Source organism: Cryptomeria japonica, chromosome 8, assembly GCF_030272615.1.
Source record: "Cryptomeria japonica chromosome 8, Sugi_1.0, whole genome shotgun sequence".
Classification (NCBI taxonomy): domain Eukaryota; kingdom Viridiplantae; phylum Streptophyta; class Pinopsida; order Cupressales; family Cupressaceae; genus Cryptomeria; species Cryptomeria japonica.
The window spans coordinates 170079592-170102916 of record NC_081412.1 but is presented as its reverse complement, the minus strand read 5'-3'; the positions used below and the strand labels follow the sequence as shown (position 1 = coordinate 170102916).

Sequence of the window (23325 nt, the reverse complement as noted above, 5' to 3'; positions counted from 1 at the left end):
TAGATAGTATATTGTGAGGAGATGAAATAATGTTTAAATTATGATATTTATAATGTATAAAATATTGTGACATCATTTATGAGACATTTGAAACTGTGAGCAAAAAAGAGGCTTGCATGTTGTTTATTTTCGATCATATCAATAATACAAATTTAAAATTTTATAATACTAAATATTTAATTTTTTAATTGAAAATATATTGTAATGGTGAAGTTTGTATATTTATGCCAATTTTTATATGTTTTGTAGTTTTAGAAAATACCTTAATGCATGCATATATTATAAAATAACACAATCTTGTGTAAAGTTGGGCTCGATTATGTAACTCTTACCTTATGCATGTGGGGAGAAAAAAAAATAGAAATATAAAGAAAATAGGCAAACACTTTATGACACACTTGAAATGTTCATGCAATAGATAAAATATTATCTTTTGAATTACAAATCATCTTACCAACTTTTTCCATCATTCACACCAACATAGAATTCAAAGATGGGGTAAAGGAAATAGAACACCTATATATAGAGTCTATTTGAAAGGTCCAACTCAGTACCAACCTTTTCTAACTAATAAACTAGGAGGGTGATATTTCCAACATAAAATGATAGAATTATGTTAACTAAGTTTTGAACCAAAATCACTATAGTGATAGTCAAACCTATTTTAGGCATTTCCAAAAAAATCTCATAAAAATATGATATGGAGATAGATCACTATAAATTTAACATTCAATCAAAGAATCATGATTGAGGACCCAATACTGATTTTTTCTAAGAACGTGATGGAAAAATTCAATAGAAATTATAAAAGAGAGTGCACCAATGTGTATCCTTGCTCGATATACCTATGAAGTGTTGGGAATGGTGTGTTGTACACCTTACATAAACTAGATCTCTAGCTCTCACGAAATCACCTATGAATAAACTAGATCTCTAGCTCTCACGAAATGTTAGAAGATGATGTACAAATTATGAAATGCTTAATGTTGAGCAACATGCATGTTGATGTGAATGTTCAAAATTTTTAGATGCATTGTGAGTTGCGAATCATTTTATTGTAAGGTGGTGTGATTGCCTTGCATGGTTAGGTGTTGAATGAAGTATATTTTATTATGAATTAATTATGGTGGTGTTTCCTTGACCAAGTATGAGTCATTGATGAACAAAATATCAATTGAATAGATTCTATACTATAAAGAATGTTATGATGAGATGGACACATTGTCTAGGTTACATTGATAAAATGATGATAACTTAGATTGAAAGTGCTTGTATTTTATGGATCATATATGATAAAGTTGTAATCTATCTTAATGCTACTTTTAGTTGAATGAATTTAATCTTAATATGATTGCTTTTCCATTAAAATATTAGATATTGAAATGATTTTTCTACAAAGGTTTCTATAAGGTGTTAATCATTTGCGAATGAGATAAAATTAGTGCAAATTTGTCTAAATATGAGGATAAAGACAAGAATAAGTACCAAGCAACTTGGTCAAATAGTTGAACTATTAGGGTATGACAAGCACATGTATGATGCTTGTATTTGATATAACATAGAATAAAATTGATTTTTAATTTTTGATATTTCAATGGTCTTCTCTATATCATATAGTCATTAAGACATGACTATTCTTGTGGGGGAATGATGTCATGTAATACCCCTCTAACCTTCACACAATAAGGTAGGTATTATGATACTCAACCTACTCTTAATGCACATAAAGAAAGTATTGAAGTGGGAATAAATGTAGATTAGATGGAAAAGGGGTGATACCACATAATTGGAGAATGCATGTGATATTAAAATCCCCTCCCAATGAGGTAAATATTTGGTTGCTTATATGTAGTTGAGGGTGCTTAAGTTTAATGCATAAATATCCCGACTTTTCTAATTAGGAGGCGACCCGCTATGATACTCTTTTAATGTTATAATGTGTAAGTTATCTAACCATGTTTTCTATGTGTTGTGTTTTGGGAAATGGGCTATGATCTAGGGTAACATCTTCTATGTTTGTATCCTGATTGTGTTTCTTCAAGATTTATGTTGATTTTAGTAGTATGTTGTTTGTTAGATGTTGGTAGACTCAATTGATTTCGTATGTATAATAGTTCAACTGGTAGACTCAATTGATTTGGTAGGCATCTGTCCATACGAGACAGGAGGTTCCATCTATCCAATCTGGGATAGGCATCTACCCAAACGGGGTAGGCATCTATTCATAAGAATAGGATATGCTCTGGCCAGATACTTTAGACTCATTGGGACCATCCGAGTCTTGATCCACTCTCTAAAGACTACACTCCCCTACTAGGAGTGCACCGAGGTCACCGTCCTTAGGAGTATAAAAATAAACAAGCTTGAGTTCCACCTTGAAATTCGGCCTAAAGCCTCAAAAAGTCAAGAGAATCCATACAGGATTCCTTTTGAGTATGCATTGAATTAATTTTAACCTTTCAATTAGTATTTGCACCATTTGATTAAAAGACCAAGGAGCTTCGAGACCTAACTACTCACCCATAACCAAATCCTAATCCCTATCCTCGAACGTCTGAGTACAAGCGACAACTCCATCCCTAGACTGCCTACATACCCATTTCGACACGAGATCAAGGCATAAAGTATGTAGTTCTGGTTTCTAACTATGGTTTAATGTAAACTATTTGGTGGGTACGCAACCCTTTCTAGGGTCAATGTCACAGATAGTTTCTCTGTGGTTGCTACCCATGATGGTAGCTCTATGAAAAAAAGGCTCAAGGTGGCCTCATGCTTGTGGCCTAAAACAACTAGGTCCTATTTCCTATTAAATACATCACCCTTAACCCATTATCATCTGCCAAAATCCATCAAGATAAAATTAATTTCCAAAATCATCACACACATCCAAACCCTGACCAGGGTTTTTTAGATTATTGATCCAATGGGGATTACCTGCCCCTTGGATTTTAACTTCCAAATGACCCTTATTTCTCCCTGACGGTTTATAGGGACGATGCCACAAGCGTTGTTGTTGCAATTTTATTAGGCATTAAGTGCAGTAGTTTAACACGATGACATTACCTGTAAGCGTGACCCAGAGGCACCATAGATACCGAACACTGCTAAGGTATTTGGTTTCAACTCCTCTTGCTTAGCTGCCCATCTAAGAATTAAACTAAAACAACTTTGAAAAGTAACTATTACATGTAAGGAATCTTCTCTTGAAAGTAAGATATAAGTATTACATGCTAAACCATCAACCACTTTGGAAATAGTATTTTCTTGAAAGAAACTATGGAAATAATTAAAATTCTAAAACATGAACTAGATACATGAAAGTACTAATCGCTTGGAAACTATGATACTTGTAAAGATAACTTATGAACATGATTTGAATTACTTGCAAGATATAATTGTTTTGGAACAAGCGTTTACACTTTAAGTATGAATTCTAATACTTGAAAAGTACCATATTGCTTACAAGAAAATTAAATGATTAAATATCAAGATTTTGAAAATGAATTAACACCTACTTGTTTGAAGGGAAAAACTATTTAAAAGAAAAGCTCAACTAATTCTTCCATTTGAAGTAACATAAATTTTACCTTTAATTATCTTCTACAAATGATAACCTTACTTTAAATATAAATCATAGTACTTGAAAGGTACTAAATTACTTGAAAGAAAATTAAATTATTAAGTAGCAAGCCAAATTTAACGCCTACTTGTTTGAAGGAAAAAGAAAACTATTTAATAATAAGCTTCAAAATAGACACATTAATTTTAATTACCAAATTTTGAAAATAAGATTAGAGAGAGTCTAATTACTTGCTTAAAAACCAATATAAGTAAAGCTCCAATCTTCTTCTAGTTGCTTTTGAACTAATGCCAAATCCTTCGCAAGAGATAAATAACTAATCCTTCCACTTGAAGAAATGTTAACTTTACCCTTGGATATTGTCTAAAAAAACATCACCTTATACTTTTCAAATTCTTAGAAGACAAGTAAGGTTTACTCCTAGATTTTTTTCAATTAAAATTGTTGTTTATATTACTAAGCGATCATGGAATATGTTTTCTCAAAGACTAATATAAGGTAAGAATCCAATAATAACAAATTATAACTTATTTCATCTTCAAGCTAAGATTTATTAGACATTCACAAAAGATGAGTACTAAATTTGAGATTCTGTAAGATAAGGTCAAGTTTAACAATATCTTGTAAAACAATAACAATTTGGTTCCATTCCCATTTGCTAAAAACTATTTTATTTTCAAAAAAAGTTTCTTTACATCCTAATCAATACAATTGTTCTTCCAAAATACCATTTCTCCTCTAAGTTTAAATGTTAATAAATTCATTGCTTGTAATATAAATGTGCTTACTTCTTTTTACTAGACTTAAGTGCTTCTAAAGCTTGTCTACTCTTAATAGTCTTGTATACTCTATATCTTGAAACTAAACTTGTGTAAAGATACGTTCAATATTCATCTTCTTGAATTGAAAGAATCTAAACCTTTATTTCAAATTGGTTGGATTACATGAAAAGGGTAACACATTTACTTAGAAGGTAAGTTCTTTTAATCTTTAATACTTGCACTTATTGAAGTATACAAAAGAGTATTGTTTTGATGTCAAATAAATAAGGAACTTAAATAATTAAAATGTATAAGATGTCTTGAAGGGATTCTATTTACTATTTGAGACTAACTAGTGATACTTGGTGAAAAGGAACCATTACTTTGAAACAAGAGTATCAATGCTACAATATCATTTCCCTTTTCTTTCATTTTCTTAAGTTAACTAATTTGTTTATAAGGGGATTTAACTATGATTTCTACATCCTAAAATAAATTAATCCAAGGAAATGGATTTCTCAATGTCCGATTATCTATTTGGATTCCACAAGTGTTAATTGACCTTTTGCCTTAAGCAATATTCATCCTTTCAAACCCCAAAGGGGACTCTCTTTCCCATCATTGGGGAGATAGTAAACTCCTTAAAAATAAGTCCAACTTTGCAACTTGAGTTTCCCATTAATAAATATCTAAATATTTGATTATCCTTTTGAAATATATACGAGTTAATAACAAAGAAGGTGGGGAGGGGACCAACAAGCTCCACTCCCTGTGGGCCCTGTGTATGTAGGGGGTCCGTAGGGGGAGGCGACCCACTGCATGTACAGTGGGCCACGGGGGGGGGGGGGGGGGGGGTACACCCCACTTCTCCTGCCTCTTTTCAAATTAAAAAAATGAATTTAATTTTTTTATTTTTATTTTTTAACTATCATTTAAATTTTGTTATTAATTTATTTATTTTTAATTAATATTTATTTTAATTAAGTTATTAATATTAATTTTTATTTATTTATATATATATATATATTTTGTTTCCTTACTCTAATTTTAAAATTATGTTGGCAATAATATCATGTGCATATTATTTTATTCTAATACATATTTCACTTTATTAATCTCATACATGCATATAAATGTAATCTATATTTCCTTTATCAAATATAAACCAAGAAGGGTGTATGAAATTATATTTCCTTTATCAAAACTGAAAAGATTAAAGGATGAGAATGCAATTTCCTACATTATCTAACCCTCCCTCTTTCTAATCAATCGAAATATCAAAATCTTTCTCTTTTAACTACATAATTTCTCAAAGAAAGAACCTGAATGTGAATGAAAATCCTTATTGTTGAATCACCTCTTGTTTCTCAGCCTTCCTTCCATAATCCTCGCTTTGAAGCTTAATGAAGATCTTCTCCTAAACCTCCTGAAAAATCCTATCTCCTACAATATGTCTACCAAAATTTTCCTAGGAAATAAGCAAGAGGCTAAGAAGTGGTGAATGCAAAGGTAGGTTGCAAATTTATGGAGGGAGAAATAAATGCCTAAGATTAGCTATAAATTTTAAATTGAATACCAAGAGTGGTTTTTCCCATTAGTGGTTAGGAATTGAACTCACTACAACATAATATATAATGGTAGCTTATCAAGTGGTTGACAATCTCAAGATTGTTGCATTGTGTTTAATATATTTCAGACACTAATAATAGTATTGATGCGAACAAGTTAAAAAATGTGTTAAAGAGATGTGTCATCATCAATTGTAATGATGGCAACGGATTGCCTTGTGTACCACTTTATATAAAATTTTTACTAAGGCAATTTTGGTTAGGCTTTCTAGGCTCCTTCCTTAGATAGTTTCCTTGGAGAAGGGTGATTTTGTGCCTAGTCGGGAGACATCTGAAGGTGCGATTGTAACTCATGAAATTTTGCACTCCATATCTCAACAAAAGGTTCCGGCCATGATCCTTAAACTAGACATGCTTAAGGCTTATGATCGTGTTAATTGGCAGTCCCTTGTGGCTGTTTTGTATCGTTTGGGATTTTCGCGTTGCTAGGTCAAATGAGTGTTTTGATGCATATCTTTTGCCCGCTTCTCATTTTTGATTAATGGTTCCCCTTCGAGGTTTTTTGCTTCCTCTTGGGGACTTAGGCAAGGGGATCCCTTGTCCCCTTTCTTGTTTATTCTTTTGGCGGAAGCTTTAAGTAGGGCCATCTCTAATGCTACGACATCTGGGTTATGGTCAGGTATCAAAGTTGATGGCCTCCTTTCTCCACAATCCCATTGCTTGTTTGCTGATGACACGCTTCTATTTGGGGTTGCCTCTTTGAGGGAAGCTCGAGTTATAAAGAAAATTATCTCTGACTATGTTGCTTTTTCTGGACAAAAGGTTAATAATCAGAAGTCCAAAGTCTTTTTTGTGAACGTCTCCCCTCTAGTTAGGGATAAACTCATCCGCTTTTGGAGTTTCCAAGTAGGGACTTTTCCGTGCATGTATTTGGGCATTCCTTTCTTTCTGGGCTCTAAAAATACCTCCTTTTGGGATAAAGTTGTTCATTCAATAACCTCCAAAATTTCCTCCTAGAACCACAAGTGGCTTACGATGGCCGGTAAGATCCTTTTAATCAAATCAGTTTTGAATGCCATCCCTACATATTTGATGTCTATTTTGCAGGCTCCCTCTCAAGTTCTTAAGGACATTAAGGTTTCCCTTAGATCCTTCCTTTGGAATGATAATTTGGGAGGTAGGAAGAAGATCCCTCTTCTTGCTTGGGACAATATTTGTCATCCCAAAGAGCTTGGGGGTGCGGGTATTCGCGATTTAGCTGTTTAGAATAAGGCGTTGGGGGCAAAATTGGTTTGGAAGTTATATCCAAACCCTTATAGAAAATGGGCTTCCATCATGCTTGCTAAGTATTTAAGGGGAGCTTCCAGAGAAAGGATTTTTACTGCTACATCTCTTCCGAAGGGTTCTGCATTCTGGAACTTTTTGGTATCTTGTAGGAGGGTTGTTTTACCACATCTATCTTGGGTTGTCCATAAGGGGAAGAAGGCCCGATTTTGGGATGAAGTCTGGAATGGGCATCCTGCTCTTGCAACTATCTAAGACTGGTCCCCTTTTCCCGATATTCTATCGGACCTTTGGGGGCCTTTTGTTGCAAATTATTTTGACATTGCCTCCACAGATCCATGTTTAGTGGCTAAATGGAAGATTGTTCCTCCCTTGCCTATTGATAATAATCTTAGACTTGCTTTTGTGGAAGAACTTCACAAAAGACCTCTTGTTTTTCACAATAAGGAGGACTCCTTGGTCTGGATTAAGAATGTTGCAGGTTCATATTCAGTAAAAGATGGTTATAATTCTTTGGTTCAGATTTCTTCACCCTCTTCCTGGCCTACTAAGCTTTTTTGGCATCCGACTTGTCTTCCTAAGGTAGGGTCTTTTGCTTGGTTGGCAGTCTAGGATAAAGCCCTCACTGGGATGTGATTGGATAGGCTTGAGATTACAACAGTATTTCCTTGTGTTTTTTATGGTTATTGTATGGAATCCATGGATCACCTTTTCTTGCTTTGTCCATTTGCTTCTGAGTGCTGGTATTGGCTGTTTGGCATGCTTGGTTGGTCTTCTGCTCTTTGTCCTAATCTATTTTCCCAATTCATGGTCTGGCCCTTGTTGTTCTCCTCTTCGTTTTATTCATCTCTTTGGGTTGTGGCCCTATCACTGGTGATCTGGAATCTCTGGCTTGAAAGGAATTCTAAAATTTTCAAACATAAATTTGCCACCTTGATTGATGTAATTGGTAAAATACAATCCTCCATTTGTGAGGTGGTTCTTTCTTTCATCCATAAAAATTTAGATCATTTCAGGTCTTTTTCTCACTGGGACAATTGGGTCACCTGGAAATGGTCTTCGCTTTGTCTAATGCCTTCCCATGGGGCTATATCAGATGGACTATCTTCTCTTGTTAAACGCAAGATGGCTAAATGGAGCCCTCCCCCCTTCCCTTCATTCAAAATTCAGTTTGATGGGGCTTCTAAGGGGAATCCGGGAAGGTCTGGTTTTGGAGTAGTTATTTTTCATCATTCTTCTAAGATCATTAAAGCCGTGGGAAAACATATTGGTCAGGGTACTAATAATGTGGCCGAGTTCCAGGCTTTATCCTTTGGACTTGATCTCGCTCTTTCATTAAACATAAAAGATATTGTTATTGAAGGAGACTCAATGGTGGTGTTTCAGGTGGTTGTTGCCAAAAAATGTCTCTCTTGGCATTTGCAGTATTTTTCAGACCACATTCTTGTGCAATTAAAGTGCTTTTCCACTTTCTCTATCTCTCACTGTTTTAGGGAGATCAATGTCATTGTGGATTTCTTGGTGAATAAGGTTATTGCTGAGGATGCTGATTTCTTAGAGGTTTCTCCTTCGGACATTCCTATTTCCTGCATGAAGCTTCTTTCTTAGCAAGATCTCCTTTCAGAAACCTCCTTCATTTTCTATGCTTGATGTGGTTTTCTTTCGTAAGTGTTTGTAGTGAAGGTGTTGGTCTTCGGGACAATACCTTTGTTGTTGACATTTCTTGTTAGAATTTCCTCATGGAGTAGGGAGATTGTTGTGGCTTCTACTATCGGATTGAGATCCCCTTTATGGTATTGTCTTCTCTTGTCTCCTTGCTTTGTGTGTTTTTTCACTTCCTTATATGGCTATAGGGGGGATGTTGTCCTACCTTATGGCAACATCTCTATTGTAGCTATATTTGGTAGTACCTCCTCACTAAGTATGGAGGTTGGAGGGGCAACTTTTATTTGGCTGGTAGTTTTGGTATTGTATGGGCCTTTGTTTTGCTATCCGTCTGTTCTGTTTGGCTACGTTCTTGTTCATTGAGAATATCCTTGTCAGTGGGTATCTCGGTTTCCTTTTGATGGCATTCAGTGTTTGTTTCGGGGACTATTTGGTACCGGTCTATATTCAACTCCACTCATTACATGCTAATTAGTATCTACTCGGCAGGGGTATGTTAGTTATATTTGTTAGATCCTCTGCTTTTTTAGTAATCATTTTACTTTGTGGTCGGAAGTTGGTGCCTTTCTCATGGGGCTTCGTATCATAATGAAAAGAGTTGGTCCTTTCTTTGAATCATTTGGCATCGTGGTTGATCTGATATTTAGGGAATTGCAATGTAATGATTGCGGTTGTTGTGAGGAATGGGTTTATTTCATCATCAGTTGAGCAGCCTCTTGCTCGTTGTTTTCTCTTATGATGGAAGGATAATCATTACCTAGTGATCTCGTTCTCTGTTATATTCTTGATGGTGTGCAAATATGACATCCATTCTGTCTTTGCATTTTTTCTTACTAACACAAATGCTCTGTCTTTTATGGAGACTTCTTGTCAAAATCGGTGGATGGTGGCTTTTTCCGAGGAATTGGAAAGAGCAGTTAACATGGTGGTGCAGATGGTTTCTTATCCTGTTGTTACTTCTTTGGCTTTTGCTTTGGATTATTCTATGGATCGGTCTCATCCTGCTTCCTGAGGGTTTTCATCACCCTTCTCTTCTTTTTATCTGGATTGGCATATGTTTGCTCACCATATTTGTGCTGGCAGGATCGCTTATTCTTGGTTCTCTTCTCGCTTTGAGTTTTGTTCTCTTTAGAGCCTTGGAATCATGTGGTATATACACAAATTGGTTTTGGGGTGATGGCACTAGTTATGGTTGGACATCATTGGCTCCATTTTGAGATATTTTCTTCTAGACTGGTTCTCACAGCTTCCTTTATATCTAATGCGGTTGGCTACGTATCTGGGGGGTTTATTTGGGATGCCTATGGGCTTTTTGTATTGGGTAGATAGGCTTATGTTTTCTTGAGCAATACTGAAGGGTTTTCTTACTGGTTCTTTCCCTTCAGTGCTCTTTGAACTAGACACATGTAAAAAAATTATAGATTTAATATAATTTTAGTGGTTTCATCCACTTTTATCAAAAAAAAAATAGGAAAACTCATGTGATAAAAAAATCATATACACATTTCTTCAAACATGACATATCAAATTATTTCAAAGACATTTTTCTAATTTATTTTCCTAAACCTTTGAGAAAAGAAAAATAAACTTAAGAAATATCTAATAATCTTATGAAAAAAAAAATGACATATTTTTTGAAAATAGTACTATATAATTTTTTTTACATAAATTAAATATTTTAAAGATGTAGAAATAAAATGAACAGAAATGAAATAATTAGATAAATATTAATTACGACAGGTTTTTAATACCACTCGAGCTGGCATTGTCATTGTCTGCCTTCACTTCATTCATCCGCACTTGTGAAAAATCCGAGACATATCAATTTTCAGCGTGTTTGACTTGACTTGATATTGTGGAAAAGCGAGAAAATTTCGCAGTTTGTAACTCCCAGATCAACAGATGGTCTTTTCTACTCCTCTACTTTCAACTTTACCCAACAATTAGTCACAGATTATGAACCCAATAATTAGCGACAGATTACGCACTCCGTGTATTTTATTTATATGAGAACTTCTTATGACAAATTTTATGAGAACTTCCTTTGCTACTCTAACAATGAAGATCATGATGATGCTTCCTCTGCTACTCTTTTTCTCTCTCTCTGCGCTGCCTCCTCACATGGCAGAGTCTTCCAATCATTCTGATGAAGAAGCTCTCATGGCTTTCAAAGCTGCTATCTCTCTCGATCCATATAATTCCTTACTCCATTGGAATCCCAATCACACCTTCTGTAATTGGACTGGCATTACCTGCTCTTCTCGTCGACAGCGTGTGGTTTCCTTGAATCTCAGTGGTATGGGATTACTTGGCCCCATCTCTCCCTTTCTCGGAAATCTTTCCTTCCTTAGAGTACTTGCTCTCCACAATAATAGCTTTCACGGCCATATTCCATATCAGCTTGGAAGGCTATTTCGCTTGAGAAGGCTTCGGTTGTCTTTTAACAATTTAAGTGGAAGCATTCCACCTGAATTTAGTCATCTTTCAAATTTAGAAGCCCTAGGATTAGGAAGAAACGAATTGACAGGTATTATCCCACCTTTCTTAGGAAACATGTCCTTTTTGAATATCCTTAGTTTGTCCGAAAATGCACTCCAAGGTGGTATTCCTGCCGAGTTGGGTATGCTTAGTCAGCTAAAAAGGCTTGATCTTTGCATGAATAACTTAACAGGGTTGATCCCCGTTGCCCTTTCAAATTGCACTCGTCTCCAAACTTTGGAGCTCTGTGATATCAACTTAAACGGCCCAATTCCATGGGAGTTTGGAAGGCTGTCAGAGCTGCAAGAAGTGGTTTTGTGGAAAAGTCAACTCAGTGGAGAAATACCCCGCTCAGTGGGGAATTGGACTCACCTGGAAGAGCTGGATTTGGGGAGGAACCAACTGAGCGGCACAGTGCCCCTGGAATTTGGTAAGTGGAAGCAGCTGAGATGGTTTAACTTGTGGGGAAATAATTTTGTAAGTGGAAGCAGCGGTCTGCCTATTCTAACAGCGCTAACTAATTGCTCCAGCTTGGAACACCTTGTTTTGGGAGATAATCATCTCACTGGCGTCTTGCCCACTTCAGTTGGTCGCCTTTCAAATTCACTCTCTTTTTTATCTTTGGCCTCAAATGAAATTGGGGGAAACATACCAAATGAGATTGGTAACCTAACAAACCTGGCAACATTAGATCTAAGTGAAAACCGATTCAATGGGGCCATTCCATCTGCACTCGGCAAACTTCCAAATCTGGAAAGATTATATCTGAAGTCAAACAATTTGCAGGGAAGAATTCCAAAAAGTTTTGGCCAATCAAAAAGGCTTGGATATTTGACACTGAGTAAGAATATGCTTTCAGGACAAATTCCAGATAGTCTAGGCGAGCTTCCACAATTAAGAGACCTTTTTCTTTATCGCAATCAACTATCAGGCAATATACCTGCCAGTTTAGGGAAATGTAAGACATTGGAGACGGTGGACTTTTCCCACAACAAACTAACAGGAAACATACCTCCTGAAGTTGCAGGTCTGCAAAATCTCCAGTTTTATTTCAATGTTTCCAACAATTTCTTGCAAGGTTCTATTTTGGAAATAAGTAAAATGGTTATGGTTTTAGCTATAGATCTTTCTCAAAACAATTTCTCGGGTGTCATTCCTAGTGCACTAGCAAGCTGAAAGGGTTTGGAATATCTAAATCTTTCTTGGAATGCATTTGAGGGGCCAATCCCTGCATCACTAGCAGATCTGCAAAATCTGCAGTACATGGATCTTTCTCGCAATAATTTGTCAGGTATGATACCGGTGACTTTCAAAAAGATGAAAATGCTTCAACATCTCAATCTCTCTTCAAACAAGTTGACTGGAGAGGTCCCAAAGGAAGGAGCTTTCGCAACACTCGATGCCTCAGAAGTTATGGGAAATCTTGGCCTCTGTGGTGGATGGATAAACTTGCCACCGTGCTCTCATTCCAATCACAAACAGCCATTAGTCTCCAAAAAGGTGATTATTCCTGTCATAGTAGGCATTGCAATTTTGATCATGTCTCTTCTATTGGTAGCATTTTCTTATATATTATGTAGACATTCCAGTACCCCTGCTCTCAATGTATGGCCTCCAAAAATTTCATATGAAGAACTTGTAGATGCAACTGGTGGGTTTAGTGACGAAAATCTTTTAGGAATTGGTAGTTTTGGGTCAGTTTATAAAGGAATTCTAAAGAATGGTACAAATATTGCTGTTAAAGTTATCAAGTTGCAAGATCAACATGCTCACCAAAGTTTTAGCAGAGAATGCAATGTATTAAAGAGAGTTCGACATCGCAATGTAATAAAAATAATTTCAGCATGCTCCAATCTTGATTTCAAAGCCTTAATTCTTCCATTCATGTCAAATGGAAGTTTAGAGAGATGGTTGTATCATTCAGAAGGCGGTAGATGGAGATTAAATTTGAGTGATCGAATAAGGATAGCAATGGAGATAGCAGAAGGAATGACATATCTTCACCATTATTGCTTTGTTCAAGTGATTCACTGCGACCTCAAGCCCAATAATGTCCTGTTAGGAGATGACATGACTTCATACATCGCAGATTTTGGCCTTTCCAATATTATTTTCGGCAATTCCGTGGATTCTTTGACTTCTACAGATGCACTTAAAGGATCTGTTGGCTACATTGCACCAGGTATATATTTCTCATTATTTCATTATGCATTTTTGCTAGTTTTCTTTATCTTATACATCATCAAATTCTTCAAATGATAGTCTTTGATCCTTGTTTATTTGTTATTATAGAATATGGAATAGGTGGAAAGCTTACTACAAAAGGAGATGTATATAGTTATGGAATTTTAATTCTAGAGTTATTGACAAGGAGGAGACCAACAGATGATATGTTCACTGAAGGAATCAATCTACAAAAATGGATAGAAATGCATTTTCCAAATAGAATCTCAGATGTGGTGGATAATTGTTTGCTTATAGATGCTCATGAATCGGGGACATCAATGGTAATAGAATGCCTTACTCAATTTATACAAATTGGGCTCTTTTGCACAAGGGAGTCACCTCAAGAGCGACCTGATATGACTGAGATAGTTGATAGATTAAATACAATTAGAGGTGCATTTCTTGGTACACCTAAAACTCCTCAATTACCAATAGACATCTCACCTTTTCTTGACAATACAAGAGGTATAAATATGACTGGTTCAGGGAACAATGAAGGTTCATCTACATCTACTTTCTAGGTCTACATAAATATTGTTGTTTTGTTTGCTAGCCAACTAGATAATAATAATGTCCATGTATTATATTTTTTAGTTCATTATATATAGTGAGGAGATGAAATAATGTTTAGATTGTGATATTTATAGTGTATAGAATATTGTGACATTATTTATGAAACATTTGAAATTGTGAGCAAAAAGGAGATGCCCATTTTGTTTATTTTCAGTTATATCAATCATACAAATTAATTTTTTTATAATATTAGATATATTTTATTTTTTATTGAGAAGATATTATAATGGTAAATTTTGTATATCTATGACATTTTTTATATGGCTATTTTTAGAGAATGCTTTAATACATGTATATATTGTAAAATGACACAATCTAGTGTAAAGTTTGGGCTTGATCATTTAGCTCTTACCTTATTCTAATTTTGAGATAATAAAAAAGATTATTACTTTTTTATCATTAATGAATAAATTAGGTACAAAATCCACATTACTCTTGATTCCCCAAATTGAATTTCGTATTTATTTATATTTAACTTCTAAAAATAACCTTTCAATATATCGTTTTCCAACTTTTATTAACTTTAATTATGATTTACTACTTAAATAAATACAAATAAGATACTCTTATCCAAATCATCATCTTACATCTAAGATTCTGCCCTTTAGTCACTAAACAACTTCATGCTAACATTTTTCATTTTAAAAATTATGCGTAACTATTTCCTAAGAATTCAAGCACGTAACTGTTTCTCATATTATATATATCTTATATGGATCTATAGTTTTTTTATTAGAATAAAAATAATTATTATCAATAATAGTTACAATAGTTACAGAAGAACACAGCTGCCACAAAGTTGTAGCTAAACATGGGCCCATAGTTTATATTGACTTAAAAGCTGATTACACTAGAAAAGAAAGTAAATCTGATTCCATTGATAGCCCATTTCAATATAAAAGTTACTCTCTACCAGCCCACTAATGGAGTCTTACAGACTGAGTGACATTATGAATGTTTATTTTCATAATGATAATTTGACTTGCCAATAATATGCAAGCACTATACTAAACTTTAATAAGAAAAGATTAAATCATATAATGTTGTGTGCAGCTGTTTACTGGTGTCTGTTTTTTGTTCAATGAAGAATTCCGAGGAAGGAAATGTTTACAGCCATATAATAGGTTGTTTATTGGGTTTTTCTAATTATATACAACAGATTAATTTATATAGGTTTTCCTCTAATCTCTTTTAGTGTGCATTCTATCAACGACTATCTGCTATAACAATTTATAATACTTGATACAATTTGAAATTTGAAAAAGAATTCGAATTGACTAATTTAATTATATAATTTATATTTTTATTGGGCTTTTCCAGGTGTATATTACCTTATTCTCAAGTCTATATAATTGGTTTTAAGGCTTTCTGTATAGCATAGATGTTCATAAATTTCTGTAAGTAATTATTCTCCTGCAATGGCTTCTATGAGACATGGAATGGTTTTGATGATAATAACAATACTGTGCTTATTATCTAAGAGGATCTAGTATGAAAATCTATCTAGGATTGTGAACATTCTTGATTTTCATATCAATGGCACTGTTATAAAGCTTGTGCACTATGCTCTAACTGACTAGAACAATACCTATGTAATAATAATTAATCCTTTGTTTTTTGTGAGATTTTGCCAAGATCAAGAGCTCAATGAAAAGTACAAAATAGAGACAAAATATTGATAGGAATAAACTGTATTCTATCAAGATGAAATACTGATCAATTGGATCATCAATCAATACATACAATGAATATGAGCCTGTTTATATAGGCAAGGCTATATGGATATGTGAGCACACAAACATGACATGTGGCTCAATAAGAAACAAGGGTAGGTAGGAAATAGGTGTGGTAGGTAGGAGAAACAATATAATATTCTACATGAGATGGATCAAGGGCATTGTTGCATGTTTTTGTGTTGGTAACAAGGGCATTGTTGTATCATGTTTAGTATACATTTCCACACACTAATAATTGTATTGATGTGAACAAGTTGAAAATGTGTTAAAGAGATATGTCATCATCAATTGTAATAATACTAAGATATACATAAAATAGATATATTGAAAAGATTTTAAAATTTCAAGAAAATACATTTGGTAAGTGGATAGACAAATTCCACTCCCTTTGCCAACATAATTTTCCATCTACCAAATTAAGATTTCTAGAATAGAATATCGACATCCATCAAAGCATAGTAAATAAATGAATTTCATTAGATGTTTAACTTTGCCCCATGTTGTAATTAGAATTCCCTTAGTAGAAGTATATTAAAAAAGGAAAACCTAAAAAAGGAATATAAAGAATTTGAAGTAGTGCCTCAAAGAGATGTGCTCTCTTGGAGTATAATGATTCTAGCACATGCACAAAATTTATTATTGTAATTTCTTTAAAACATTCAAGTTAATGCAAATTGTAAGAGTAAATTAAGGTTTGACAATGTTTGCTTATGTCAAAATAAGATTTTTGGTATCTTTGGATGCTCCATTGTATAAATACACGAGAAATATGAAAATGTAGATAAAACAGAGAATAGTATCTTTGCAAATAAAATGAACAAGTTTTGTGTTCCATATCAAGGATGTACAAAATGTATTTGTTGAAATGGCTTTATAAATTTTAGTAATGACAAATATTACGACACTGTGAAAGTTACCCAATGACTTGACTTGGTATTCATCTTCTTTTCCCAACAAGTACAGCGTGTTTTTCTTGGCAAGCATCAGGACTATGCTGGAAAAGTCTGTAATAACAAATGCCTGGAAGTTAGCCAATGACTTGGCTTGGCTTGGTATAGCGTGCTTTTCTTGGCAAGCGTCTAGGCTACGCTGGCAATGCGAGAATAGACAAAATGAAGGATGTGCAGGTCATCTTCACCTCTCACTTATTCACAACACACTCATCTTCAGCCTTAGACAAATACAAGAGGTATATATGTGGCTGGTTTAGGGAATAAGGAAGGTTCATCTATATATACTTCCTAGGTTTACATTTGTATTCTAGTCAATTAGATAATAAGAATGTCCATTTATTATATTTTGTAGTAGATAGTATTTTCGAAGAGATAAAATAATGTTTAGATTGTGATACTATTTATGACACATTTAAAATTATGAGAAAAAAGGAGATGCAGATGTTATTTATTTTTCAATTAAATAAATGATACATTTATTTAAAATTTTATAATATAAAATATTTCATTTTTTAATTAAAAAGATATTGTAATGGTAAAGTTTGTATATTCATGCCATTTTTTATATGTTTTGTGATTATTTTGAGAGAATGTCTTAATACATGTATATATTGCAAAATGACACATACTTGTGAAAACTTGGCTCAAACATTTAACTCTTACCTTATTCTTATACATGTACTCTAATATAATCATTCAAGACTTGTATTTATTGAATTTCTTTCTACATTATCCTTAACAAAAGTAGTATTCATCTAGACTTGATAGTTTGCAAATCCAAGGTCATTTTAATCAAGTTGTGAAAATAATCATTGACTATATAAAATCTAAATTTAAATGTTAGTTAATTTTTGCACATTTTTTTTCAATAGAATTGTTTTACCAAGTATTAATTGGCATGATTTACTTGTATATGCTAATATTTAAGGGCATTCAATTACATTCATGTCATATCTTCTTAACTTTGAAGCATCATTCACATATCATTTGCATTAGGGGAGACAAACTCTTCAATTGGCACATTAAAAAGAATCCAGATCTCCCTGATTACCCTAGAAGTGTGTGTATGCTTGAGGAGAATCACAATTCTTTACCTAATATTTCAATGAGTTTAACTAATAGAATGTCTCCCCTTATATTATTAATGATAATTTTCTAAAGGTATTTCTAAATATCACAAGTATTAGACATGTAAAATGAGTATAAAAAATGAATAAAGTAATAATGTGAGAAGTGGAGAAGAGAATCACACAAAGGACAATTGAGTTTATACATAGAAAATAAATCCACAACTATAGATGAGAGATATACCTATAGATTCAATCCCAAAAAAGAACTAATTTAAGATAAAATTAGACAATTTAGAAAGATAGAGAAAATGCCATTCCTAGAATAAGTATTAGCCAAATCAAAACATCATTAATAAATAAAATCATTCTTCACTTGCAAAGCTAAGTAGCCATTTCCATTATGTTTCATTTTTTAGTGTAATATTTAATTTTAGAATGAACTATGGCTTATAATATACACGTAATAAATATTTTTAGTTTAGATATATTTTTTAAAATATGACTCAAAGATCATTAGTCAACACAAAAAAGTATAATGTCTAAAATAATTTAAAAAATGATTATCTAGGCTTAACTAACCATCATAATATCATAATAAAAAAAAAGATCAAAGAAGAACTTGAACTATGATAACTTACACAATCTATTCTAATGTGTCAAAAAAGTGTTGGCAACAACAATGAGAGAAAACTGAGAGGTAGGGTGAATCGGTTTTCTCCGGATCAAAAAACTTAATCACAAAAACAGATCTGATAAACTGCAACACTAACAAAGATAAGCAAATTGATAACACAACACACAACACCAAGATTTTAACGTGGAAAACCTGGTTAAGGGAAAAACAACGGTGGGAACCTACCCACAATAAGATGATATTCTGTAGTAGTATGTGAAAATATTACAATGGGGAATGGACATGCATTTAGGCACACATCCTAGAGCTCACTGCTCAAAAGATAATGACCCAAAAGGCTACAACCCTCAGGGAAGTCTCATCGACATACAACGAGATTCAAACTACAATTCGGAAAGAATGAACTGCAATAATAGCATCTCCAAATGTTTGATGATAGTTTTGGTTAAGCACGATTGTTTGTTCTGCAACACCAATCTCTGCTCAATCACAATGCCTCAAAGGATGAATCACTTGATCGCACATACACCACGCTCTAATAATGTAGACACAACCACAACACCTAATTAACATGACTATATCACCTATTTATACAATTCATCAACCTTGACAACAAGGTCGACTAAACTCTCAACTCACAATTACAAAATTACATCACATGATACAAAGGTCGACCACCTGACCAATATAATGATTTACATGACATAACATGGACCTAATTAAAATTCCAAAATATGCAACACCACTAAAGATCACACCAAGATCAACCGCAACACACTACACCACTAGGAAAACCACATAACACGAAGAGCATCATCGAATTAGCAAAATCAACAAAAAATCACACAACGATCAATGCAGATCATCAAAATAAATAGGACACAATTAGGAAACACCATAAATCACGTTAGAATCATTGGTAACAACTACACCAACACAACTTATCAAATCTTCATTGATCAACATTTGAACCTCAAGAATACTCAAACAACAACAACTGTCATGAAGAAAGATAACTTGCAGAGCACCAAATCATGAACCATATACAATAAAAATACACAAGACCATCCCAAACAATATCCCAAAATCTTAGATCAAGATCTGATCACACCAAAATATACTGAAGGAAATAATAAACTCTGCAAAGCACTGATCAGAAAAGTAAACTGCAAAACCGGATCATATGATATGATCAATTAAGCTTCACGAATCACCAAAAATAATACAGAAGAATAGAATGATACTAGAAATACACCATGCACCAAACCATAATCCCAATAAACCAATCTGCAATCACCAGAGCATGAATATGTTATCAATGACAACAACATATCCTAGCAATAGCAATGTCCAAAAATCTCCCCCTTTGGAATTGATGGCAACATATGAATGTGAAAAACAATCAATGCAAAGAAAGAAACATATCCAGCAAACTCCCCCTAAGATCAAACAGATAAAACAATTTTTCACATGCATCTCTCCCCCTTTGACAATAATGCCAAAGATCTCAAAACAGATAACCAAACTCTCCCCCTTTGATAAACAAATCATGAATCTCTCTCCCAGGCTAGTCTACCAAAGGAGCAACACCAACTCATCAATGCAGATAGAAAGATAAGGCTATGAGATCCACTAGATTGATGCAACTCAATGCATCTAGTTCTCATCGGGAGGGGTGGATACCTAAAACTTGTCTCTCAAGTAGACAAATGTATCTGTAGGAAAAGGCTTAGTAAAAATATTAGCAATCTATTCCTTTGTAGACACATACTCCAACTTCACTTCCTCTTCAATGAATTTTTTCTCTCAAGTAATGATATTTGATTGACACATGTTTGGTTTTTGAATGTTGCACCAAATTCTTTGGCATGTTAATATCACTGGAATTATCACAATATATGATAGTAGGCTCATCATACATAACTCTAATATCCTTCAACATTTTCTTCATCCAAACTACCTAAGTGCAGCTACCAATAGTAGCAATGTACTCAGCTTCAGTAGTAGATAAGGATATTGAATCTTGTTTCTTACTATCCCATGAAAACAATTTCTTTCCTAAAAAGAATACACCACCAGAGGTACTTTTTCGTTCATCAACATATCCATCCCAATCAGCATCAGTGTAAGCACATAACATGAAATCATCATTCTTCGGATACAACAAACCATAATCTACAGTTCCCTTCAAGTATCTGAATATTCTCTTCATGACAGTGACATGACTCTCTTTCAGATCGTCTTGATATCTAGCAACCATGCACACAACATGCATAATATCTGGCCTAGTTTGAGTAAGATATAGTAGTCCAACAACCATAGATCTATACAAACTCTAATTAGCTTTCAAAGATTCATCATTCTTAGATAATTTACACTCAGTCACCATAGGAGTTCCAACCGGTTTGGAGTCATCTAACCCAAACTTCTTCAACAATTCCTTCACATATTTGGTTTGAGATATAAAAATACCTTTTCCAGTCTGCGAAATGTGCAAATCTAAAAAAAATTTCATCTCACCTATCATAGACATCTCAAATTCCTTATGCATATCACCGGAAAACTTCATGCTCAAGTCATCATTACCTCCAAAGATAATATCATCAACAAAGACTTCAATAATCAAGATGTTATCATTCTCAATCTTAAAATACAGATTACTATCAACAATCCCTTTATTAAATCCCAATTTTAACAAATACTTACCCAATCTAGCATATCAGTCTCTAGGGGCTTATTTTAGTCCATAAAGAGCTTTCTTCAGTTTACATACCATGTCTCCATCGTCTGATAATTAAAATCCATCAGGTTGCTCAATGTAGACTTCTTCGTCAAGATCACCATTCAAAAAGGCAGATTTGACATCCATCTGATATATCTTGAAATCTTTATAAGAAACATATGCAAGCAAAAATCTAACAAATTCAAGTCTAGCTACTAGAGAAAAAGTCTCCTCATAATCAATTCCTTCTTTCTGTGAATATCCTTTGCATACCAATCTTGCTTTATTTCTGACAACTTCACTGGCTTCATTCAATTTATTCTCGAATACCCATTTAGTACCAATAACATTCTTATCATTCGGTCTAGGCACAAGATCCCATGTGTTATTCTTTTCAATCTAATCTAATTCCTCTTCCATAGCTCTCATCCAATTTTCATCTTTGCAAGCCTCAACAACATATTTAGGTTCAACTTTAAAAATCAAACATACCTCTTCAGCAACTAACCTTCTTCTATTCATCACACCTTTATTTTATTACCAATAATCTGATTTTCTGAATGATTCAATCTTACATACCTCCGAGTCTTCTGATTATTCTGATTTTCAGGTTTGTGGACCTCTCCACCGGCAGTAGCAACATCTCAATTAATAGTTTCTACTGGATCAGTCTACTCTGAATAGGGTTTAGAACAACATGTTGACCATCATCATATCCGCAAGCTCTGATCTCTTTTCTATAATCCTCATCAACCTCTACATTTTCACTTTTCACTATCCAGTCTCTTATTGTAGCACTGATAGGCTTTTCTCTTTGTTGAATATCCCAAGAAAATTCCTTCATCACTTCTTGCATCAAACTTTCCTATGTCGTCATCTCTCTTGATATAACATTTGCTACCAAAAATTCTGAAGTATCTCATAGTAGGAACATGATTAAACCATAGCTCATAAGGAGTCTTACCAGTATCACCTTTGATATGAACTCGGTTGAATGTGTAAACAACGGTGCTAATAGCTTCTCTCCAATAGATCTTCAAAATATTCCCTTCAATCAACATAGTCCTTCAACATCCAAGACACCCCTGTTCTTCCTTTCAACAACTCCATTCTGCTATGGGTAACTAGGAGCAGATAATTGTCTTCTAATCCCATGCTTCTCACAGAATGAATAAAACTCACCAAAACAAAATTCCCCACCTCTGTTAGATCTCAGATATTTCACTTTCAATCCTGACTCAGTCTCAACCATTGCTTTGAATATCTTGAACTTGTCTAATGCTTCATATTTCCCCTTTAAAAAGATAACCCACATCATCCTGGAATAATCATCAATCAGCAACATAAAATATCTGTCTCCCTGCACACTTCTGTCATTTGTAGGTCCACATAGGTCAGCATGCACAAGATCTAGCAATCCATCAGATGTATATTGTTTTCTCTAGAAAGAAATTCTTGTTTGCTTACCCAATTGACATTCCTTACATACCAGAATATTAGGCTTAACAATTTTATGTAGATCTCTAACAACTTGAATAGAATTGATCTTAATCATTGAATCAAAGTTAACATGACACATTCTCCTATGCCACAACCAAATTTCATCAATATGAGAAATCAAACAACTTTTCTCACCAGCATTCAAATGAAAAATGCGACCTTTAGTCTTAGTTCTAGATGAAATCTCTATACCAGAGGTATTTAGGATCTTGCATTTACCATTCTTGAATTGTAAATCATAACCTTTGTCAATTATCTGTCCAACACTCAAAATATTATGCTTTAAACCTTGAACATACAAGACACCATCAGTGTTATGCTTACCATCAAAGGAAATAGAACCTCTACCATGGATCACATGGGCTTTGTCATCTCCAAATCTCACTATTCCACCATCATACCTTTCCATACTCATAAATTTGCTTGTATCACCGGTCATATGATGTAAACAACTACTGTCAATCACCCATTCATCTTTCTCTTCAACTTTAGTAGCTAAAGCTTTCTCCTTAATAATGCAACTTGTGGAATCAATAGGTATCGGTCTATCTTCTTTGATAGGAATAAATGCAACT

General features: G+C 34.0%; 3 protein-coding genes across 3 annotated transcripts; all 3 read left to right on the top strand.

Annotated features, from left to right (window-relative positions):
- Positions 1 to 8318: 8318 nt before the first annotated feature.
- LOC131857574 (uncharacterized) lies at positions 8319 to 8801 on the top strand. The gene has a single exon (XM_059210256.1). The coding sequence runs from the start codon at positions 8319 to 8321 to the stop codon at positions 8799 to 8801; it is 483 nt and encodes a 160-aa protein (XP_059066239.1).
- Positions 8802 to 10804: 2003 nt separating this feature from the next.
- LOC131050620 (LRR receptor-like serine/threonine-protein kinase EFR) lies at positions 10805 to 14255 on the top strand. Its single transcript, XM_057984813.2, has 2 exons — positions 10805 to 13518; positions 13629 to 14255. Exon 1 carries the CDS (start codon positions 10878 to 10880, stop codon positions 12510 to 12512), a length of 1635 nt encoding a protein of 544 aa, XP_057840796.2. The 5' UTR covers positions 10805 to 10877; the 3' UTR covers positions 12513 to 13518; positions 13629 to 14255.
- On the top strand, positions 12600 to 15516 carry LOC131857573 (putative leucine-rich repeat receptor-like serine/threonine-protein kinase At2g24130). The gene is made up of 4 exons (XM_059210255.1): positions 12600 to 13518; positions 13629 to 13843; positions 15189 to 15259; positions 15456 to 15516. Exons 1-4 carry the CDS (start codon positions 12600 to 12602, stop codon positions 15514 to 15516), a joined length of 1266 nt encoding a protein of 421 aa, XP_059066238.1.
- The last annotated feature ends 7809 nt before the right edge of the window (positions 15517 to 23325 follow it).